This window comes from Cebus imitator, unplaced genomic scaffold (assembly GCF_001604975.1).
Source record: "Cebus imitator isolate Cc_AM_T3 unplaced genomic scaffold, Cebus_imitator-1.0 Scaffold161, whole genome shotgun sequence".
Lineage (NCBI taxonomy): Eukaryota > Metazoa > Chordata > Mammalia > Primates > Cebidae > Cebus > Cebus imitator.
In genome coordinates this window covers 2,621,483-2,639,826 of record NW_016107476.1, presented here as the reverse complement: position 1 = coordinate 2,639,826, position 18,344 = coordinate 2,621,483, and the positions used below count along the sequence as shown (strand labels likewise).

General features: G+C 42.9%; 1 protein-coding gene across 24 annotated transcripts in view; it reads right to left on the bottom strand.

Moving 5' to 3' along the window:
* The window catches only part of ABLIM1 (actin binding LIM protein 1), a 344,682-nt gene that overhangs the window by 112,005 nt on the left and 214,333 nt on the right, over positions 1-18,344 (bottom strand). For all 24 annotated transcript variants that reach the window (XM_017543845.2, XM_017543842.2, XM_017543843.2 and 21 more), the window contains exon 5: positions 1,727-1,853. In XM_017543845.2, the coding sequence (XP_017399334.1) occupies positions 1,727-1,853 (127 nt within the window). The remainder of the gene's footprint in view (positions 1-1,726; positions 1,854-18,344) is intronic.

Sequence of the window (18,344 nt, the reverse complement as noted above, 5' to 3'; positions counted from 1 at the left end):
AAAAAAAAAAGAACACTGAGCCTGTCAGATGTGGGCTTAGCGTTCATCCAGCCACAGGGGGCCCACATGCCAGACTACAGCCTCTGAACAGCCTCCTGACGCCACCTCCCCAGCTCTCGGGAGGCCTCCAGGGCCCAGGGCCTTCTCCTCCAGTTCAGGCAACCTCCTCCATTCACCTCGGAGCACAATATTATGTGCGCGGAAAAATATCATGCCCTGTGTGTGATTGCATGGAAGAGCTACAGAGTGCCACTCTAGACTGCCAAGTTACCTGCCCCTGTCCAGCTTACAATGTTCCCTTAGAAGCCAGGCACCTTTCTTCTTACTTTGTTTGTCCCTCATGGTCACCCGAAGAGCTTCTTGCCCTTTCTTTTTTTTAAGACAGAGTCTTGCTCTGTCGCGCCCAGGCTGGAGTGCAGTGGCGTGATCTCGGCTCCCTGCAACCTCTACCTCCCAGATTCAAGTGATTCTTCTGCCTTAGTCTCCCAAGTAGCTCGGATTGCAGGTGCCCACCATCACAGCTGGCTAATTTTTGCATTTTTAGTAGAGATGGGGTTTCACTATATTGGCTAGGCTGGTCTCGAACTCTCAACCTCAGGTGATCTGCCCATCTCAACCTCCCAAAGTTCTGGGATTACAGGCGTGAGCCACTGCGCCCAGCCTTCTTGCCCTTACAATGCAGGTGTTTCAGCCTTACCCTGGGCCTGTAGAATTAGATTTCCAGGGGGTGGACACAAGCTACCTTTTGTTTGTTTTACTGTATTTTTAAACTACATTCATTAATATTTTTGAATAGGTGATTTCACGTGGTTGGGGAAATGAATGAATGAATGAATAAAGGAATGAATTTATTTTTTGAGACAGGGTCTCGCTCAGTTTTCCTGGCTGGAGTGCAGTGGTACAATAATAGTTCACTGCAGCCTCAATCTCCTATGCTCAAGTGATCCTCCCACTTCAGACTCCCAAGTAGCTGGGACTACAGGCATGTGCCACCATACCTGGCTTGCTTATTTATTTATTTATATTACTAGAGATGGGTCTCGCTGTGTTGCTCAGGATGGTCTCAAACTCCTGAGCTCAAGCAATCCTCCCACCTTGGCCTCCCAAGTGTTGAGATTACAGGTGTGAGCCACTGCACCCAGCAGGAAATTTTTTTTAAGGCATAAAAAGGTATACAGTGGAAAATTTCCCCTCATTGCCAGGCTATATTAAAAACAACAACAACAACAACAAAAACTCACTTCCTTAAGTGTAGCTATTATCCACTACTATTGAACATGAACCCATTTCCTGGCAGGCTGTTTTATGCACAGTCCTAAAGGGCCCATGGCCTAGGCTTTGTGTGCTTTTGGGGGGCGTCTATAAATGTACTCCAGGCCTGGAAGGCGGACAAAGGCTTACTAGTTCCTCATAGGAGAATGAATAGCAAAAGGCAAAGTATTAAATGCTTAATTGGTTACAACATACAGTGTAACACTGTCAGCTTCATTTATTGTTACATTAGGCAATGATTAACATTTCATTAGGTTTACAGTAGCCAAATTATAGCCAAAGCAGAAGAATAAAATGCTTTTCAAAAGTTTTATAGCAACAAGTTCATTCTGACAGCAGGATGTGAATAATTTCAGCACCTTTGGTGGCGTGGGGCCCCTGGGACCAGGACGTGCAGAAGAACCACAACACTCGGTGCCCACTGAAAGGAACACGTGCCCGCGCCCAGCCTTACTTGCTGATGTACTCCCCGGTGAGGACCTTCCCGCAGCACTTGCATTTAAAGCACCCCAAGTGCCACTGCTTATCCAGCGCCAGCAGTGCCTGCCCATTCTTGATATCTCTTCCGCAGCCAGCACAATCTGAAAAAGAGCAGCCACCAGTGGTTACTACACATTTCCTTTGCTAAATCCAAGCAGGCAGCCCAATTCAACCCTACTGTGTGCCCATCACACACTCAATCAGTATTTACTCAGCACCATCTCGGGTCAGCTTCTCTCCCTGCACATCTTTCTCGGTGATGTCTCACAGGCTGCATCCTCACATGGCACGGAAGCTTCGTGAACCTCCATGGATGTAAGGGGATGGGTGTCCTTCACCCATTTGCTTTCTTGGGTTTTTTTTATGTACCATCTGAGCTATTGATGGCCCAGAGAATATTTAATTATAGTGTCTTGGTTGTGATTTTAAGAAAGTGCTCATAGGCATTTATTAATTGAGGGCACCATGAACAACTCAGCCCTTTATGCTGACGCCTCGCCTAACACTATATACGTGATTACTCCTGGAAGGCTGCCCGTAAATCTCACTTTTGTAAATGGGACTCTCTACTTCCTTATCAACCCAAACCAGCCTTTCAAAGATTTGTGATCATCAATTAAATGGCTCTTAATTCCTTAGCTTTCAATTCTCCTTGGCAGGCTCCTGGGAGGATGATAAAGGAGAAATTATTTCTTCATGGTAAAGAGTGTGGGCCGGGAACGAGGCATCCAAGCCCTGAACCCCAGCTAACTCCTTGTTGGCTAGCTATGTGATCAAGGCAAGTTACACCCTTTCGAAGCCTGGGTTTCTTCTTAGGGAAGTGGAGATGTTATCAGCACCTGGTCACAGGCCTCTGATGAGGATTCAGTGCATTTAATAGACAGCGGTAGATGGCACATTGGAAGTGACTAGAAACATTTGCTATTATTAAAATGGCCATAATTAACCTGATTATTGACTGCTTCATTCTGTTAGGGAAGTTGAGTATTTAAAAGAACTCAGAAGACTGTAAATTGGTGTAACCTTTCTGGAAAGCAACTTCAACATCTACAGACATTGCGAATCAATGTACCTGAGAGAGCAAAAGCAAGCACGGCTGTCAGGTTGGCCGTGATGTTCCCAGCTGATCACACAGAACACACACAGAATAAAGCTGTGTCCTGGCAAGGCCACTTCGTGGCCAGGTTTAGACCAACACAGAGACGAGGCCACCTGGTACACAAAGTGATGTAACGACCCCCTCTTCTGACCACATCCGTGACTGCTGCTGCTTTCCTGGTGACGTTTGTAGCCCAACTTCAATGCTCTCACCTCCAGAAAAATTTAAGAGACCTAATCACTGACCTGCTCCTGCTTCTTGACAACACTTCACGTAGAACTGCTTCTGCTCCTTTGAGTCCTCGCTAAAACTACCCAGCACAAGCCCAAATGCCGTGGAGATTCCTCCAAACCACACCCAGAGAGGGCTCTTGGTTCCTCTGGCCTCCCTCTTGCTGTGGCTAGTTAAACAAACTTGACCTGCTTTTTTTTTTTTTTTTTTGATGACAGGTGTATTTCTGGTGCTCTTGGTCAGTGGGTGTTCACATAACCTTGAGATCCAGTAATTATTTTATGTCTAAGATTTTATTCTACAAATATATTCGCAAAAGCATGTATGTGCATGCATATGGTCCCTATAGCATTTCTCTAATAACAAAAACTGGAAATAGGCTACATGGACATCAGTGAAGGGTCAGTTAAATGAATTATAGTCTAGTTGATAATGGAATACTATGTGCTGTTCAAAAGAATGAGGTAGATTTGTGCTGTGGCATGAAAAGATGTTCAAAATAGATCAAGTAAAAAAAGCAGGCCATAGAACAGTAAGCATAGCATAAGCTCATTCATAAAAAAGTAGTAAAGAAAAGGGTGTGTGTGTCCTAGTCCCAGAATAGAACATTTCTGGGGGAAAACATTAAAAATTCTTAAGAAACTTCCCTCTCTGGAGGAGGACTTTACTTTTTAACTTCACATCCTCTGGGTTGTTTGAATTTTTAAACCACGATAATGTAAATTATTTGAACATTTATAAAACTTAAAAATGTAAATTCTGAATATTGCAAATTAGAATTTCTTAATGTATAGCCTATTATCTAATACAAATACATATGAGTGTGTATTAAATGGTCATACACATATGAGTGTATATTAGATGGTCACAAAAGATTAAGCATTTTTAAAAAGCTGAGGCTTATGTGAATTCCAACATCTAACCAAAATTTTCATAAAAAGTCTGGTAGTTTACTATAAAAATAAAAATGGAAGGCCATGATATGTGTTTAAAAATATAAATTTTAAAGGTTAGGAGCATAGTATGGATGTAAGAAAATTGACAGTTTTTTTTTAAAAAAGACTGTTTTTAGAGCAGGTGTAGGTTCACAGCAAAATTGAGCAGAAGGTAAAGAGATTTCTGATACAACCCCAGTCCCTACCTGTGCACAACCTCTCCCATTAGCAACCTCTGGGACCAGAGTGGAACAGTTTTCACCACTGATGAACCAGCACTGACATATCATGATAACCCAGAGTCCACAGTTTACATTAGGGTTCGATTTTGATGTTGGACATTGAGTTTGGACAAAGATGCTGCAATGAAGCATCATACAGAGTAGTGTCTCTGCCCCAAAAACCCCTCCCATTCACCTCTCCCTCTGGGAACCACTAATCTTCTTCTTTTTTTTTTTTTTTTTTGAGACGGAGTTTCGCTCTTGTTACCCAGGCTGGAGTGCAATGGCGCGATCTGGGCTCACCGCAACCTCCGCCTCCTGGGTTCAGGCAATTCTCCTGCCTCAGCCTCCTGAGTAGCTGGGACTACAGGCACGCGCCACCATGCCCAGCTAATTTTTTGTGTTTTTAGTAGAGACGGGGTCTCACCATGTTGACCAGGATGGTCTCGATCTCTTGACCTTGTGATCCACCCGCCTCGGCCTCCCAAAGTGCTGGGATTACAGGCTTGAGCCACCGCGCCCGGCCCCCACTAATCTTCTTACTGTCTATATAGTTTTGCCTTTTCCGGGATGAAATAGGCAGGTTTGGTTTGGTTTTGTTTTGTGTGTTTGTGTGTGTGTGTGTGTGTGTGTGTGCGTGCGTGCGTGCGTGCGTGCGCGCGCGCGCCTGTGTATGTTTTGAGACAGAGTCTTGCTCTGTTGCCCAGGCTGGAGTGCAGTGGCACAATCCCAGCTCACTGCAACCTCTGCCTCCTGGGTTCAAGCAATTCTCCTGCCTCAGCCTCCTGAATAACTGGGATTACAGGCACATGCCATCACATCGCCTAATTTTTGTATTTTTAGTAGAAACGGGGTTTCACCATGTTGGTCAGGCTGGTCTCAAACTCCTGACCTCGTGATCTGCCCGCCTCGGGCTCTCAAAGTGCTGGGATTACAGGCCTGAGCCACCATGCCCAGATGAAATGGACAGTTTTTTTTTTTTAAATCAAAGTTGAATTCAAATTTTTCTTTATTCTTCTAATTACATAATTGCCACTAGGTGGCAGCAAAGATTTAAATAATAAGGAAGATGCTGTTTAATAGAATTTTTAAGGGAAAAAACCAACTTTGAGAGATGGCTTTTCAATTCTACAAATGACAATGGATGGCCTCAGGGAGGTTGACAGAGTTGTTTGCAGTCTCCCTGCTGCACCAGTAGTGAGGTCCAGGGAGGTGAATGGTATGGGGAAGGTAGGAGCAGCAGGGGCTTTGGTGCCAGGAAGATGATCAAGTTACTCTCTCTGAACCCTCGTTTCTTCATCTGTAAAATGCTGACAGCACCCATAGCCTAGGCTGCTATATGGGAGAAAAGAAGCCACGCACTGTAAAATGTTTTGCATAATACAAAACTTGGTACACGTGAGACACTCAATAGGCTCTCTTTTTCCTTGGTTAGGGGCAGAGTTAGATCTTGGGCTTTTTACAAGCACCTCAGTCCCCAGACATCCCACAGCTATGAAAGAAGCAAAAACACAACTTGAACATAATAAGGATCACTGTTAGGGGATAGAAAGTCTTGAGGGCTTGGCCTGCAGCCAATCAGAGGCTGAAGTGGAGTTACACCAGAAACAAATGAAGGACTGGCCCATGGCCAATCAGAAGCTGAAGTCGAAACTTGACCTGCAACCAATCAGAGGCTGAAGTGAAGGACTGGCCCATGACTGATTAGAGGCCGAAGTTTTCCTTTGGTTTAATTCTAAGAAGTCAGCCGCGGGTTCCCCTTAGGCTCCCAGTCTCTAGATCCTATTTTTCTGCCTCGCCACTATGATCATTCTGCACTGAGGGCTTTCTAGAATCAGGTACCATGTGAAGGCTTTGTAAACATGGTACCATTTAGTCTCCACAATCGTTCTAGTCAGAGTGCCTCGCAGACTGGAAGCCCCCTGACTTCGCAGGTGGTGTCTGTGCCACTCAGATCCTCCGTGCCCTGCAGGTGCCTCATGGGGAACAGTCATTCTACATGTTTTATAGAAAAATATTCACTGACTGCTTAAAGCCAACCAGCTGGTAAGGTTGGGCTGGAAGTACAGGCTAGGGTTAAGCCTCCTTTCTGACAAAACTTATGATACAAATCGAGCAAATCAACAAAGGGCACCTCCTAGATAAGGGAATACCAGCCCACATCAGAATCCTGATCTGAAGTATTCTGGTGTATTTCACAGAGACTACCCACTCCTGTCTGGACAAAACCATGGTCATCACTCAAGCCTGACATTGTGCTGGAGAGAGTGGAAAAGATGCAGAGACAAAAGATTGGTGCTGGATTGCTCCCTCCTTTCACGCTCACTCCAACTAAGCTCTTTCATAAAGAACAAAATGTCCTACTCTCCATCTTCGTGTTTTTCAGCTGTTGAGAAAATTGTTTCCACATCACTGAAGCAGCTGCCGACAAATATAGAAAGCTGGTGATTGGCACTGAAATTATTGCCAGTGTCAGAAATAGGTGAATATGGAGCAGCATCGAGGAAATAAAACCCATGTGCAACTCACCAGTGTCCTACCCAGGAAAAACAATGACCTAATGTGGAAAAAAGAAAGAGCAAACACCTGACCTTAAACACTTGACCCTGAGCCCTTCACTCTTGGTATCAAAAACCAGAAAAAAAGCAGGGATTTGGCTACTCATGTCCAGGTTAAAAAAAAATTTTTTTTTTGCGACAGAGTCTTGCTCTGTTGCCAGGTGCCAGGCTGGAGTGCAGTGGCGCGATCTTGGCTCACTGCAACCTCTACCTCCCGGGTTCAAGTAATTCTGTCTCAGACTCCCAAGTAGCTGGGACCCACAGGTTTGCGCCACCACGCTGAGCTAATTTTTGTACATTTTTTAGTAGAGACAGGGTTTCACCATGGTCTCGATCTCTTGACCTCATGATCCTCCCGCCTCGGTCTCCCAAAGTGCTGGGATTACAGGCATGAGCCACCGTGCCCGGCCTCCAGGTTAAATTAACATCCATGTACACACGTGCTTCCAAATTGGTATCATTTTGTTCAAAGGCAATTAATATCCTTAACAATAGGGATCTTGTCTCTCAATATATTTAGCTATTTTTATTTATTTATTTGTGTATGATTTTAGCATAGGGCTATGGACACCTGGGCTGCAAAAGTATTTAAGTTGAAGAAAGGGACATATGGCTTTCAGAACGAAGATGGGTGCTCCCAAGCTAAGAGAGAAGTCATCTCCTGGGCAGCGCTGAAGCTCCTCTCAGCCAGGAAACCTATGTTCTTCTTGAGAACTATTTCTGCCTTCCTGGAATTTCCCATATGAGATGAATAAGGGCCCCAAAGATGTCTCACTCTGTGAAGGTGCCTCTCTGGAAAAGAGGGCTGAGGACAGGGCACTACCTATAAAAAAACAGAGCCACGTGGTAGCTAAATTCCCAGCCACCCCTCCCTTCCCAGGCCTGCATGCTTCGAATGTACAGTCATTTATAAAGGTAGTAACTGCCATTCAGAGCAACTACCTAGCCAGGATCAAAGCTTCCAGAATACAGAATGGGACTCTTCCTAGTATCTTGAAACTTTTGGCTAAAACCTCAGAGCTGAGAATGATGGGGAGTATTTCATCTTCCAAAGAAGGGTGCTAGGAAGATCCTTGCAGGACTTTTCAGAAGATGGTAGAATCTACCTGATGACTATCAACTCTGTGGCCCACCCAACTCTGAAATCAGACATTGGAAAACAGAAAGCTGAGGTCAGCAGGGAGCTCTCCACACAGCAAGAGAGTGGTGTTCCCCTCTGCTCTGCTGCAAGGATTAGAGGATCCTGTTAGAAGGAGGAACAGCCTCCCACTCTCTACCTAGATGTTTACTGGGCGGGCAAGCTCAGGCCCTAGCACTGCCGTGGCATCCAAGAGAAGCATTTGATGTATCCTGGAGCTTGGAAGCATTCATGGACGTAAAGTCTGGAGCCTACTTAGCAGGGAAGGCAGGAAGCTGGCTGGAGCCACTCTTGGTGGCAGGTGAAGGAGAAGACAGAAGTGACGCAGTGTGAACTTCCACTGTTCAGCTCACTGAAGGTGTGTGAATGTCCCATGGATGGTACCCACACCCAAGCATCTTGATGAGCCCATGTGCGAAAGGTGCCCGCTGAGTAGAGGGGACTTCACTAGTAACAAGCTAAGAGGAGACCATGAGGAAGCAGGACCTGATTCTGGGAAATGCGGAAGGGTGGGTTGGAAGAGATTAACCAGAAATGCACTTCTGTCCAAGAACTCAAAATCTACCCCTCATCCCACTATAAATCTCCAGCCAGTGTTAGTAGAAAGAAGCACGATAATGCAATTTTAACACCTTGTCCCTTCAACTTCTAATCCCCCAACCCCTTGGCCAACACCCCAAAGGATCCCCAAAGGACAGGAAGGAGATAAGAAAGACCAGCCTTATTGCAGGTCTCCAGTTGGGGTTGGGCCTGACCTAGGAAAGGGTGAAGCTCCGAAATGGATGTGGGAAGAAAATTTTTAACTGGGCTGGACTTTGAAGAGCTGAAAGTCACAAGAAGGATACATGATCTAAGTTATTATCAGATTGGGCAGTGGCTCACACCTTAAATCTTAACACTCTGAGAAACCAAGGATCATTGCTTGAGGCCAGGAGTTCAGTAGCAGTCTTGGCAACATGATGAGACCCCTTCTCTACCAAAAAATAAAATAGCCAGGCGTGGCAGTGCTAGGACTGCAAGTCCTAGCTACTTTGGAGGCTGAGGTGGGAGGATTGCTTGAGTCCAGGAGCTCAAGGCTGCAGTGAGCTATAATCACAGCATTGCACTCCAGCCTGGGTGACAGAGTGAGACCCTGCCTCTAAAAGATATCACTAAGGTGGAAAAGGGAGCTCTGATACAGGATAATAAAAGTAGCAATAGGAAAAAATAAGTCTTCATTGTTTTGCTCCCTGTGTGTCTTGGGCCTATTCTAGATACTAATTGGGCAACTCATAAGGATTTTGGAGCTGCAGAGCACTGAAGTCAAATACCAGCTCTGACACTGAATGGAGGGAACCTGGGCAAACTAGGCAACTGCTGGGCTTCAGTTTTTTCAACTGTTAGCAATACCTACTTTCCCAGGCTACGTAATATGTGTAATTACCTAGCCGAATTTCAGGCACACACATGTAAACACTCGATGTCTCTACTGTCCTGATACCTGCAATAAGCTAATATAGTTTACATTTCTGCTTCCCTTTAAAAAATTTTTAAATGGCCCATTGTCAGCTTCTGGGGAAGGCATTTTAGATTCTCATTAGTTTCACAATCATCACATGAAACTAACATCATGTGTTCTGAATTTTGCATGTCTGTTATCTCAGTTTACCCTAGGGCTCCCTCCCACTAACCTGGGAGGATAAAGATTTTGGGTCTGCATTTTACAGACCACAGAACATCTGAGAGCCAGGGGGACTTTACAGACTATCAGATGCAAATGCTTCATTATACACTTGGGAAACTAAGGCTTTGCCTGCCCAATTAAACGCAGAGCACAAATCTTTTCTCAAATGCACTTGAACCCAAGCTTTGACGCTTACAGGACTGCTCTGACTTTAAACCTCCCATCAAGGGTTTGTTTCTTTGGTTACAGCCACCTTCACTGTAAATGGGCAAAAACAGCCACTACAGAACAAAAGCATGGTGTTCCTTCGAAGGTAAAGACTATATAGAGAACTACTGTGAACTGAATGTAAATCATTACATAAAAAAGACTGGGGAGAAACTTTATGCATCTAATCGATACTTACTGAGGCACTGAGATAACGGAGACTCTTTAAATGTCCACAGGGATTTTAAGACACTTCAGAGTATGCCCTTCCTTTACTGTACAATTTTTTTAAATAAAGTATTTAAAAAATTGATTTTCAGTACTGAAACTGTTGCCCAGATATGGTCAAGAAAATTCAAGCTTTCCTTGGGATCCTTTTTTACAAGATTCATAAAAAAGAAAGAAAGAAAAGAAAGAAAGAAACAGTATTTGTCATAAACAAAGGTACAAATTAAATTCGTGGCTATACACATGGATGAAAAATAAATAGAAACAAAATCATTTCGGATTTAGGTTGTTATTAATAGAAAATGGAATAAGACTTTGGAGACCTTATAAAATATCCTTTTAATAGACTGTTAACTAGAGTACTTTATCTCTGGCCAGGACTCAAGCTAAGGAGCTCCAAGAAAAAAAAACCACAAATTTAAGTTCTAGGGTTTGGGTAAGTTAAGGTCCTGAATTTAATGTCATCTTATCTTGTCACTCAGTTGTTCCCTGAGAACACGGATTTCTCAATCTTGTATAATAAAATGGTGGAAGTAGGGAATACTCATTCTATCCAAGAGAGAGAAGGAAGGGGCACAGGAGACGGGTGACCTGAATGTGGATCAGATTCTGCTAACAAGCTGCTTTCAACACAAGCCTTCAGCATGTTAGCCCAGCCCCTGACACGTGGATTCCATCATGGGAATAACTGTTTAGAGATACGTGGTGACTGCTCACTTTATACAGGACAGATAGTTCCAATCTGCAAGGGTTTCCATTGCTCCATAAGTTGTCAGTTGACACCTGTTCTTCATGCTTGAACTGACCATATGCAAATGTGTTACTAGCCTAGCCTTCCTAGGCCCATTAGTTTGCAACACATGGATTAAAAAGCCAGATTTTTCTTATGTTATTTTTTTGTAAGAGTTGAGCAACAGTTTTGACGTTAACATCTTTAAGGCAGAGAAGATTTAGGCACTTGAAAACCTCTACTTGACCAAAAAGGCCCCATCATTAGTAGTGATAATACTGGTCTAGCGAGTGGATATTGTTGAATGCTGATCTTCATCTTCATCCAAGCTTTTTTGCCAGGTCCCAAATCAGACACCTAGGAGTTGACAAATATTGACTGGCCAACATCCATGTTTTTTATTTAAAGCAAGTCACTGAAATGAGTCCACAATTTTCTTTTTTAGAACGTCATGGCAAACACCATGGCTATGAGGTCAGCGTAAGAAAGGAGAGAGTACAAAATAGAATGTGAAACCACAAATTTGTTAGGTTAAGCACTTTTCAAGGATTATTTTTAAAAACTACTTTTAGCTTCTGAAATTCTAAGCTGTCATTAGCCAGAAAAGCAATACAAGGTTGGAAGACACATACTGGGTGGGGGAGTCAGAACATTCATGTGGGTGCAATGTCTTCCCATTCTGGGGAAAAGGGGGTCTCAATCCTATACATATTTTACATCTCAGATCTATGAAAAATGACTCAATGATTTTGAAAGGTTTATGTGGTACCTGAGTATGTAACCTTGAACTAGACCTTGCATAATCACCCGTGGTCCTGTAGGTCAGTTGCTCACTTAGCTCTCTTAATGGTCATGCTGGACACAATGAAAGCCAAGGCAAGCCTCTGAAGTGCTATTTTAAGTGAAGGTTGTTGTTGTCTTTGGAAAACAATTACTGCACAACAAACAAGTTTTAGCAACAGAGTGGGCCATAATAGCAAGAGAGGTCAGCCTTTATCAGGAAAGCAGAAGGCAGGCCAGGCAGCAGCCATTTTCTAAGTCCTCTACAACTTAGTATTTGGCAATAAATCCTCTCTTTCCTTTGAGATAAGTATACGTCATATATACTTAGAGTTTTACTTACTTTGGTCATAGTTTTCATAAATAGAGGCCATTGCACATTTTGAATTTCTAATTCTTATTTATAAACCAGTCCCACAGAATGTTAGGAGTGCTATGGACTTGAAATTGACCCAATATTTCCATAGGAAGCTTTTTTTTTTTTTTTTTTGAATAAACATAGAAATTGACCCTTCTGATCTTAAAGCTGGATAGTTAGGAAAGTCCTTAGCAAACTCCCCTTAAAATGTACCAAAACCCAAAATAATTGTTTTATCTGAGTTCCTTTCTCAGAAAAGGACCCTTAGGACTTAGGATTCTCAAAAAAGAAAAAAAAAAAAAAATGAAGAAATGAAACTCACTAGATCACCCGTCCAGACAATGAGATGCCAGACCCCTCATACATCATGCTTCCTTACCCCTCCTTAGTTCCTGTTTTATTACACATTGTTACATTTCTTCTGTGCTATATAAATGTTTAATTTTAGGCAGTCAGAGCGATGGATTTCAGACTGATCTCCCATCTCCTTTGCTGAAGCACCTGATTAAAGCCTTCTTCCTTGGCAACAATTGTTTTCTCAGTCATTGACTTTCTCTGCAGCAAGCAGCAGGGCCTAGACTGTTCCCCTACCCACCATATCCATAACCAGGAAGTGAACAGGAAACTAAAAGGAGTCAGGTTGTTTTCCTTTTCTCTGGATTAACTGAGTAACAATTTATTATTATTCCTATTTAACAATTTATTAAGCAGGAATCCCATGGCTAATGCTGCTTTGCATGATGGTGAGCACCAAAGAAATAGAAGATAGTCTGCTGTGGACTTAATACCAACTCAGACCCCATTCCCAGAAGAATTAGAATTAAGAGTCCAAGAACTGTCACTAGTGACATTTGGAGGATGACTCTGAATGGCCCCTACACCTGCCACTGCAATCAAGGCTGGACTCAATGACTGATCTGATGAGCTTCTCAGGGCCTGCTTAGAACAAGGTGAAGAATGCAGGTGCCTTCTACACAGCAAGTACACCAGCTACTTGAGAGTACACATTTATCAAGTGGAATGTGTACTTTGAAAGGCTGCTGAAAACTGGCTAGGAGCTGAGAAATTTAATATTTGCTTAAAGACAGTGCCTACTGCCTTGCATAAGAATCTCTTAAACAGACACTCTTCCATTTCTCTGAAGAATAAATAGAAATAGTAACAAACCTGTATTTCATGGGAATGTAACAGAGATTCTTTTATGGGAAATAAAAATATTAGCATAAAACATTAAGACCATTTTGTCACCTGCTCCATTTGTAACGCTTCAGGTCCCGTCAGGGAGAACGTGTGTGTGTGTGTGTGTGTGTGTGTGTGTGTGTGTGTGTGTGTGTCGTGTCTGTATACGTGCATGTTTTCAGAACTAAAAGGAGGGGCTACGTGTATAGAATAAACCATCATCCTAATAAGTATATTCTTAACTTCAAAATGACCAGCTAACAATTTCCAAAGCCCAGCTGATGGAGGACAGGCCCAGAACATCACTGCTTTCCAGTCCCTCCTCCACTGGTCCCATGTGGTTGCTCACATTATTTCTGTTGATGTAAACATCATAAGGACTGACCTGAAATCAAAAGTAGAGTTCTCTTTCACCTGAAAATGCCATTTGCATAGCAAGAGGAAAATAGGAAACTATCACAGCAAAGCCAAGCACCACTCAGTCATGGGATGCTCTCAGAAAAGGCGATGGTCACATGGCAACTTTGAAGATCCTGATTTCCAGTCAGGCGTGGTGGCACATGCCTATCATCCAGCTACTCTGGAGGCTGAGGTGGAAGGATTGCTTGAGCCCAGGAGTTTGAAACCAGCTTGGACAACATAGCAAGAACTCATCTCATAAAAAAACCAAAAAACATACTGACTTCGAGCCTTCATGGGTGAAAAGTTCTGGCCATGACTGTAGCGGACAGGGTGTCCTCACCCTGGGGTCTTTGTCAGGGCAGGACAAGTGACCACTCACCGAGCACATGGCTCTGCCAGTGCTTCTCATTGGGCTTGGAGCAGTTCTCTTTCTGCTTACAAAATATAATGCGGACATGCCTTGCAAACATTACATGATCCCTGAGCCACAAAGGTCAGTCGTTTCATATATTTTTGCAGGAAGACAGAACAAACATGGCTGAAGCTTGAAGCCTGTGTTCTCAGCACTGGCCACTGTTTTTTTCTGGAGAGTTTGGAAAATCTGGGGTAAATTTCTACCAGTACACTAAGCAATGACAATATGGTCGTCTGCTCAAATTATGGCCAGCAGAAGCAAAGCAGTAGAAAAGGGGAAGGATCTAAGGGTGGAAGAGAAAGCAAACGAGAGAAAGAAAGGCACCCAGATGAACTCTGTTGCCTGCCATCACCCAGCGCCATTCAATGGTGCCCATGCCATAGCCTGCCATGACATGAACACTAGTGGACACCAGCCCAGTAATTTCTGGAAGAGGTTAAGAAAATTGGCCACCACTGCTTTCAAGATTTGGGATCATGCTTAGCAAACTCCCCTTAAAATGTACCAAGGCCCAAAAGGATTAAAACCAAGTACTCAGACAAACATTCATGCATGAATGTTCACTGCAGAACTATTCATAATAGCCAAAGATGGAAATGACCTAAATACCCATTAACAGATGAATGGATAAACAAAATGTGATATAGACATACAATGTCACATTATTCAGCCATAAAAGAAATGAAGTATGGTCATGCACCACATAATGATGTTTGGGTCAATGACAGACTGCATACATGATGGTGGTCCCATAAGATTGCAACGGAGCTGAAAAATTCCTGTTGCCTAGTGACACTGTAGCTTCCATAACATGAAGCATAATATATCACCTTTTCTGTGTTTAGATATATTTAGACACATAAACAATTATTGCGTTACAGCTGCCTACAGTATTCAGTACAGTCATATGCTATACAGGTTTGTAGCCTAGTAGTACTAGGCTATGCCACATGGCCCCCGTGTGTAGTAAGCTATCCCATCTAGGTTTGTGTAAGCACACCCTACGAGGTTCGCACGATGATGGCATCACTTAATGATGCATTTATCAGCATGTATCCCTGTTGTTGAGAAACACAACTGCACTGACAAATGGTACGAACTGGATCAACCTTTAAAAAAGATTACACTAGGCCAGGTGTAGTGGCTCAAGCCTGTAATTCCAGCACTTTGGGAGGCCGAGGAGGGTGGATCACCTGAGGTCAGGGGTTTGAGAGCAGCCTGGCCAACATGGCAAAACCCCATCTCTACTAAAAATACAAAAAAAATTAGCCAGGCGTGGTGGTGCACACCTGTAGTCCCAGCTACTTGGGAGGCTGAGGCAGGAGAATCGCTTGAACCCATAGACTGCAATGAGTGGAGGTCATGCCACTGCACTCCACCATGGGCAATAGAGTGAGACTCTGTCTCAAAAAAAATTATACTAAATAAAGAAGCCAGACACAAAAGGCTACATAGTATATAACTCCATTCACGTAAAAAATATCTGGAATAGGTAAAATAGGTAAATCTATAGAGACAGAAAGTAGATTGGTAGTTTCTAGGGATTGAGAGAAAGCTGGGAGAGGGGAGCAACTCCCTAAAGGGTACAGGAATTTTCTTTTGGGGTGATGAAAATGTTTTGGAACTAGATAGAGGTTACAGTTGTACAAAAGCACATTTGTAGTGAATGCACTAAATGCCACTGAAACGTCCACTTTAAAATGGTCAATTTTAGAACAGGACACAGTGGCTCACGCCTGTAATCCCAGCACTTTGGGAGGCCGAGGTGGGTGGATCAGCTGAGGTCAGGAGTTTGAGACCAGTCTGACCAACCCCGCCTCTACTAAAAGTTCAGAATTAGCCAGGCGTGATGGTGCGTGCCTGTAATCCCAGCTACTTGGGAGGCTGAAGCAGGAGAATTGCTTGAACCCAGGAGGCAGAGGTTGCAGTGAGCCGAGATCGCGCCACTCCAGTCTGGGCAATAAGAGGAAAACTCTGTCTCAAAAAAATAAAAGTCAATTTTATGCTATGTGAATTTCACCTCAATTAAAAAAAAATTATTTCCAGAAAATTTGCCCTTGAGCTGATTTCCCTAATTTACGTGTAAACTTTAACCTGATGAAGAGGTTTCTGATAAATCTTTAACTGGCTATGTTCACCTAGCATACCTGGGCTCCGGCCAAAGAGGAAGTCAGGCTTGAGCTCTACGTCAGCTTCTCAGATTCATACTCATTAGCAAACATCAGCTCATTTATGCTATTCCAAAGATAGGAGGAAGAAAAGAAGGGTAGAATGTCACTTTTAGTACTTTCATCACATGACCTGTCACTTAATACACACACAGCTGAAGGTCACAGCAAGGGCAGGCGTCAGCAAGACTTTGGAATGAGCCTTTTATTTTGAAAAATAAACAATATATTATTTTTGAATATACTTAGGTTTTAAATTGGTAAAAAATATGGTGAAAAATGCAGTCAAAATCATTTCCCTTCTCTCCCTGTCTCCCAGCCACCCAGTTCTCCCTCTCCCTTCGTAGAGGCAACTGCTAACAATTGCTATACCTTGCTCTGCAATTGCACAAACATTCTTGTATGAATATTTGTCTGAGTACTTTTTTTTAATCCTTTTGGGTCTTGGTACATTTTAAGGGGAGTTTGCTAAGAATGATCCCAAATCTTGAAAGCAGTGGTGGCCAATCTGTATAAATATACAATTATACATACACAAAGCAGTCCTTTTTTAAGTAGCAGTAAAAACAGCTAAATTTTTACTGCTACTTCAAAATTAAAATTCAACTGGGAAATAAATGCTGTTCCAACTATTAACATTCCATTTCTATTGATAAGTTTTTAGATGTGGGCTTTATCACGTAAGATGCATAAGTGCTGAAACAAGAACAGCAAGCAACAAAATGCCAGTAACTTTCCACCTACTGAAAGCACTTTTAAATTAATCCTCGAGTTCTACCCATTCCCTATAAAGCAGGAGCTTTTCTTCCTTTCTTGCAACTAAGATAATCCAGGCTCAGGATGAGGGAAAAGATGGATCACTCCGGGATCTTGATGTCTGGGTCATCATTGTTACAGATTTCAGCACGAAAAATCTAAATATTATTGTTTCTCTTTGCAATATACCTTGCCGCTACAGTGAACCTTTGGCTACTATGCAAGATTCCAAAGCCTCTCAACACCATTCTCAATATCCAGTAGAGCAATATTAAAACTGCCACACCAGGTCACCCCTCCAGGTCAGGGGCTGGCTCCCTAGATGTGCAGAGAGGTGTAGCTGCTCTCCAGTGTTATATTCAAAGTTGAGGAGATACAATTCCTGACACCTCCACCTTTTCTTAAAAACATGTGATTCTGTTAACAACAAATTTATCAGAAGCAGTAAGTGCTTCCCCTGTTGCTAAGTAAGGGAAAACACCTGCAAGTGAGATGAGAAAATAAAAGAGAGTTTAAACATGCCAGTACATCTTACTTCTCACGCATGCAAACTGCATCTTCATTCACACAGCAATCAGATCTCACCATTTAGACCTGGGAGCTGAGATTTACTCCCTCAAAGGCTCTCCTGGGACGGTGTCAATTCACTCACTAAATGAACATGTGCTTGCTAGGTGCGCAGTGCTATTCGTAAAAGCCACAAAACAAAACCCCAAACAAACCAACCAAAAAAAAAACAGTTCTTGCCATTCAGTAGCTGATGGTCTGGTCAGAGAGAGAAATATACCGGGAGGTGACAGGGCTATATGGTAATATGCTGTAGTGCACAGCTCTGCCAGGACACACGTGAGCTAACCCCACTGCCAAGCAACCCAAGTAAATTTAAGGGTTTCAGCCTTTTGTGTGACACTCAGAAGAATAAGTAACTTTTGAAAAGAAGACATGTAAACAAAATACTATGGGGAGAAGTTATGTAAAACTGTGGACATGTCTATAGCCCTTAGAACAATATTCAGAAGAATGTTCACCAAAATGTTAACAGAGGTCACCTCTTGGTGATGGGATTTCAGGTGATTTTTATATCTTTTGTACCTTTCTGTAATAGGTGTGTTGTTTTTCAATGAATACTAAAACAAGAAGACGGTAATTAGTACTGTCTAGAGGTTGAGAAAGCTTTGATTCAATTTCCGGAATTTTTATCTGGGACTTTAAGTGCCAGGCCTTGTATAAGAAAAACAACAGAATTCCTATATTCCATGAGTTTTCATTTTCTTGGTAGTGGAGGTAGGCATGCATGTGAACAATTAAAATGCAATTGGCTATGCGCCAATGGCAGTTTCTCAGTTATGACAACTATGTAATAGTAATATAATATGTTAAGTATATAATTAAGAATTTAGGCCAGGCACAGTGGCTCATGCCTGTAATTCCAGCACTTTGGGAGGCCAAGGTGGGTCGATCACTTGAGGTCAGGAGTTTGAGACCAGCCTGGCCAACATAGTAAAACCCTGTCTCTACAAAAAA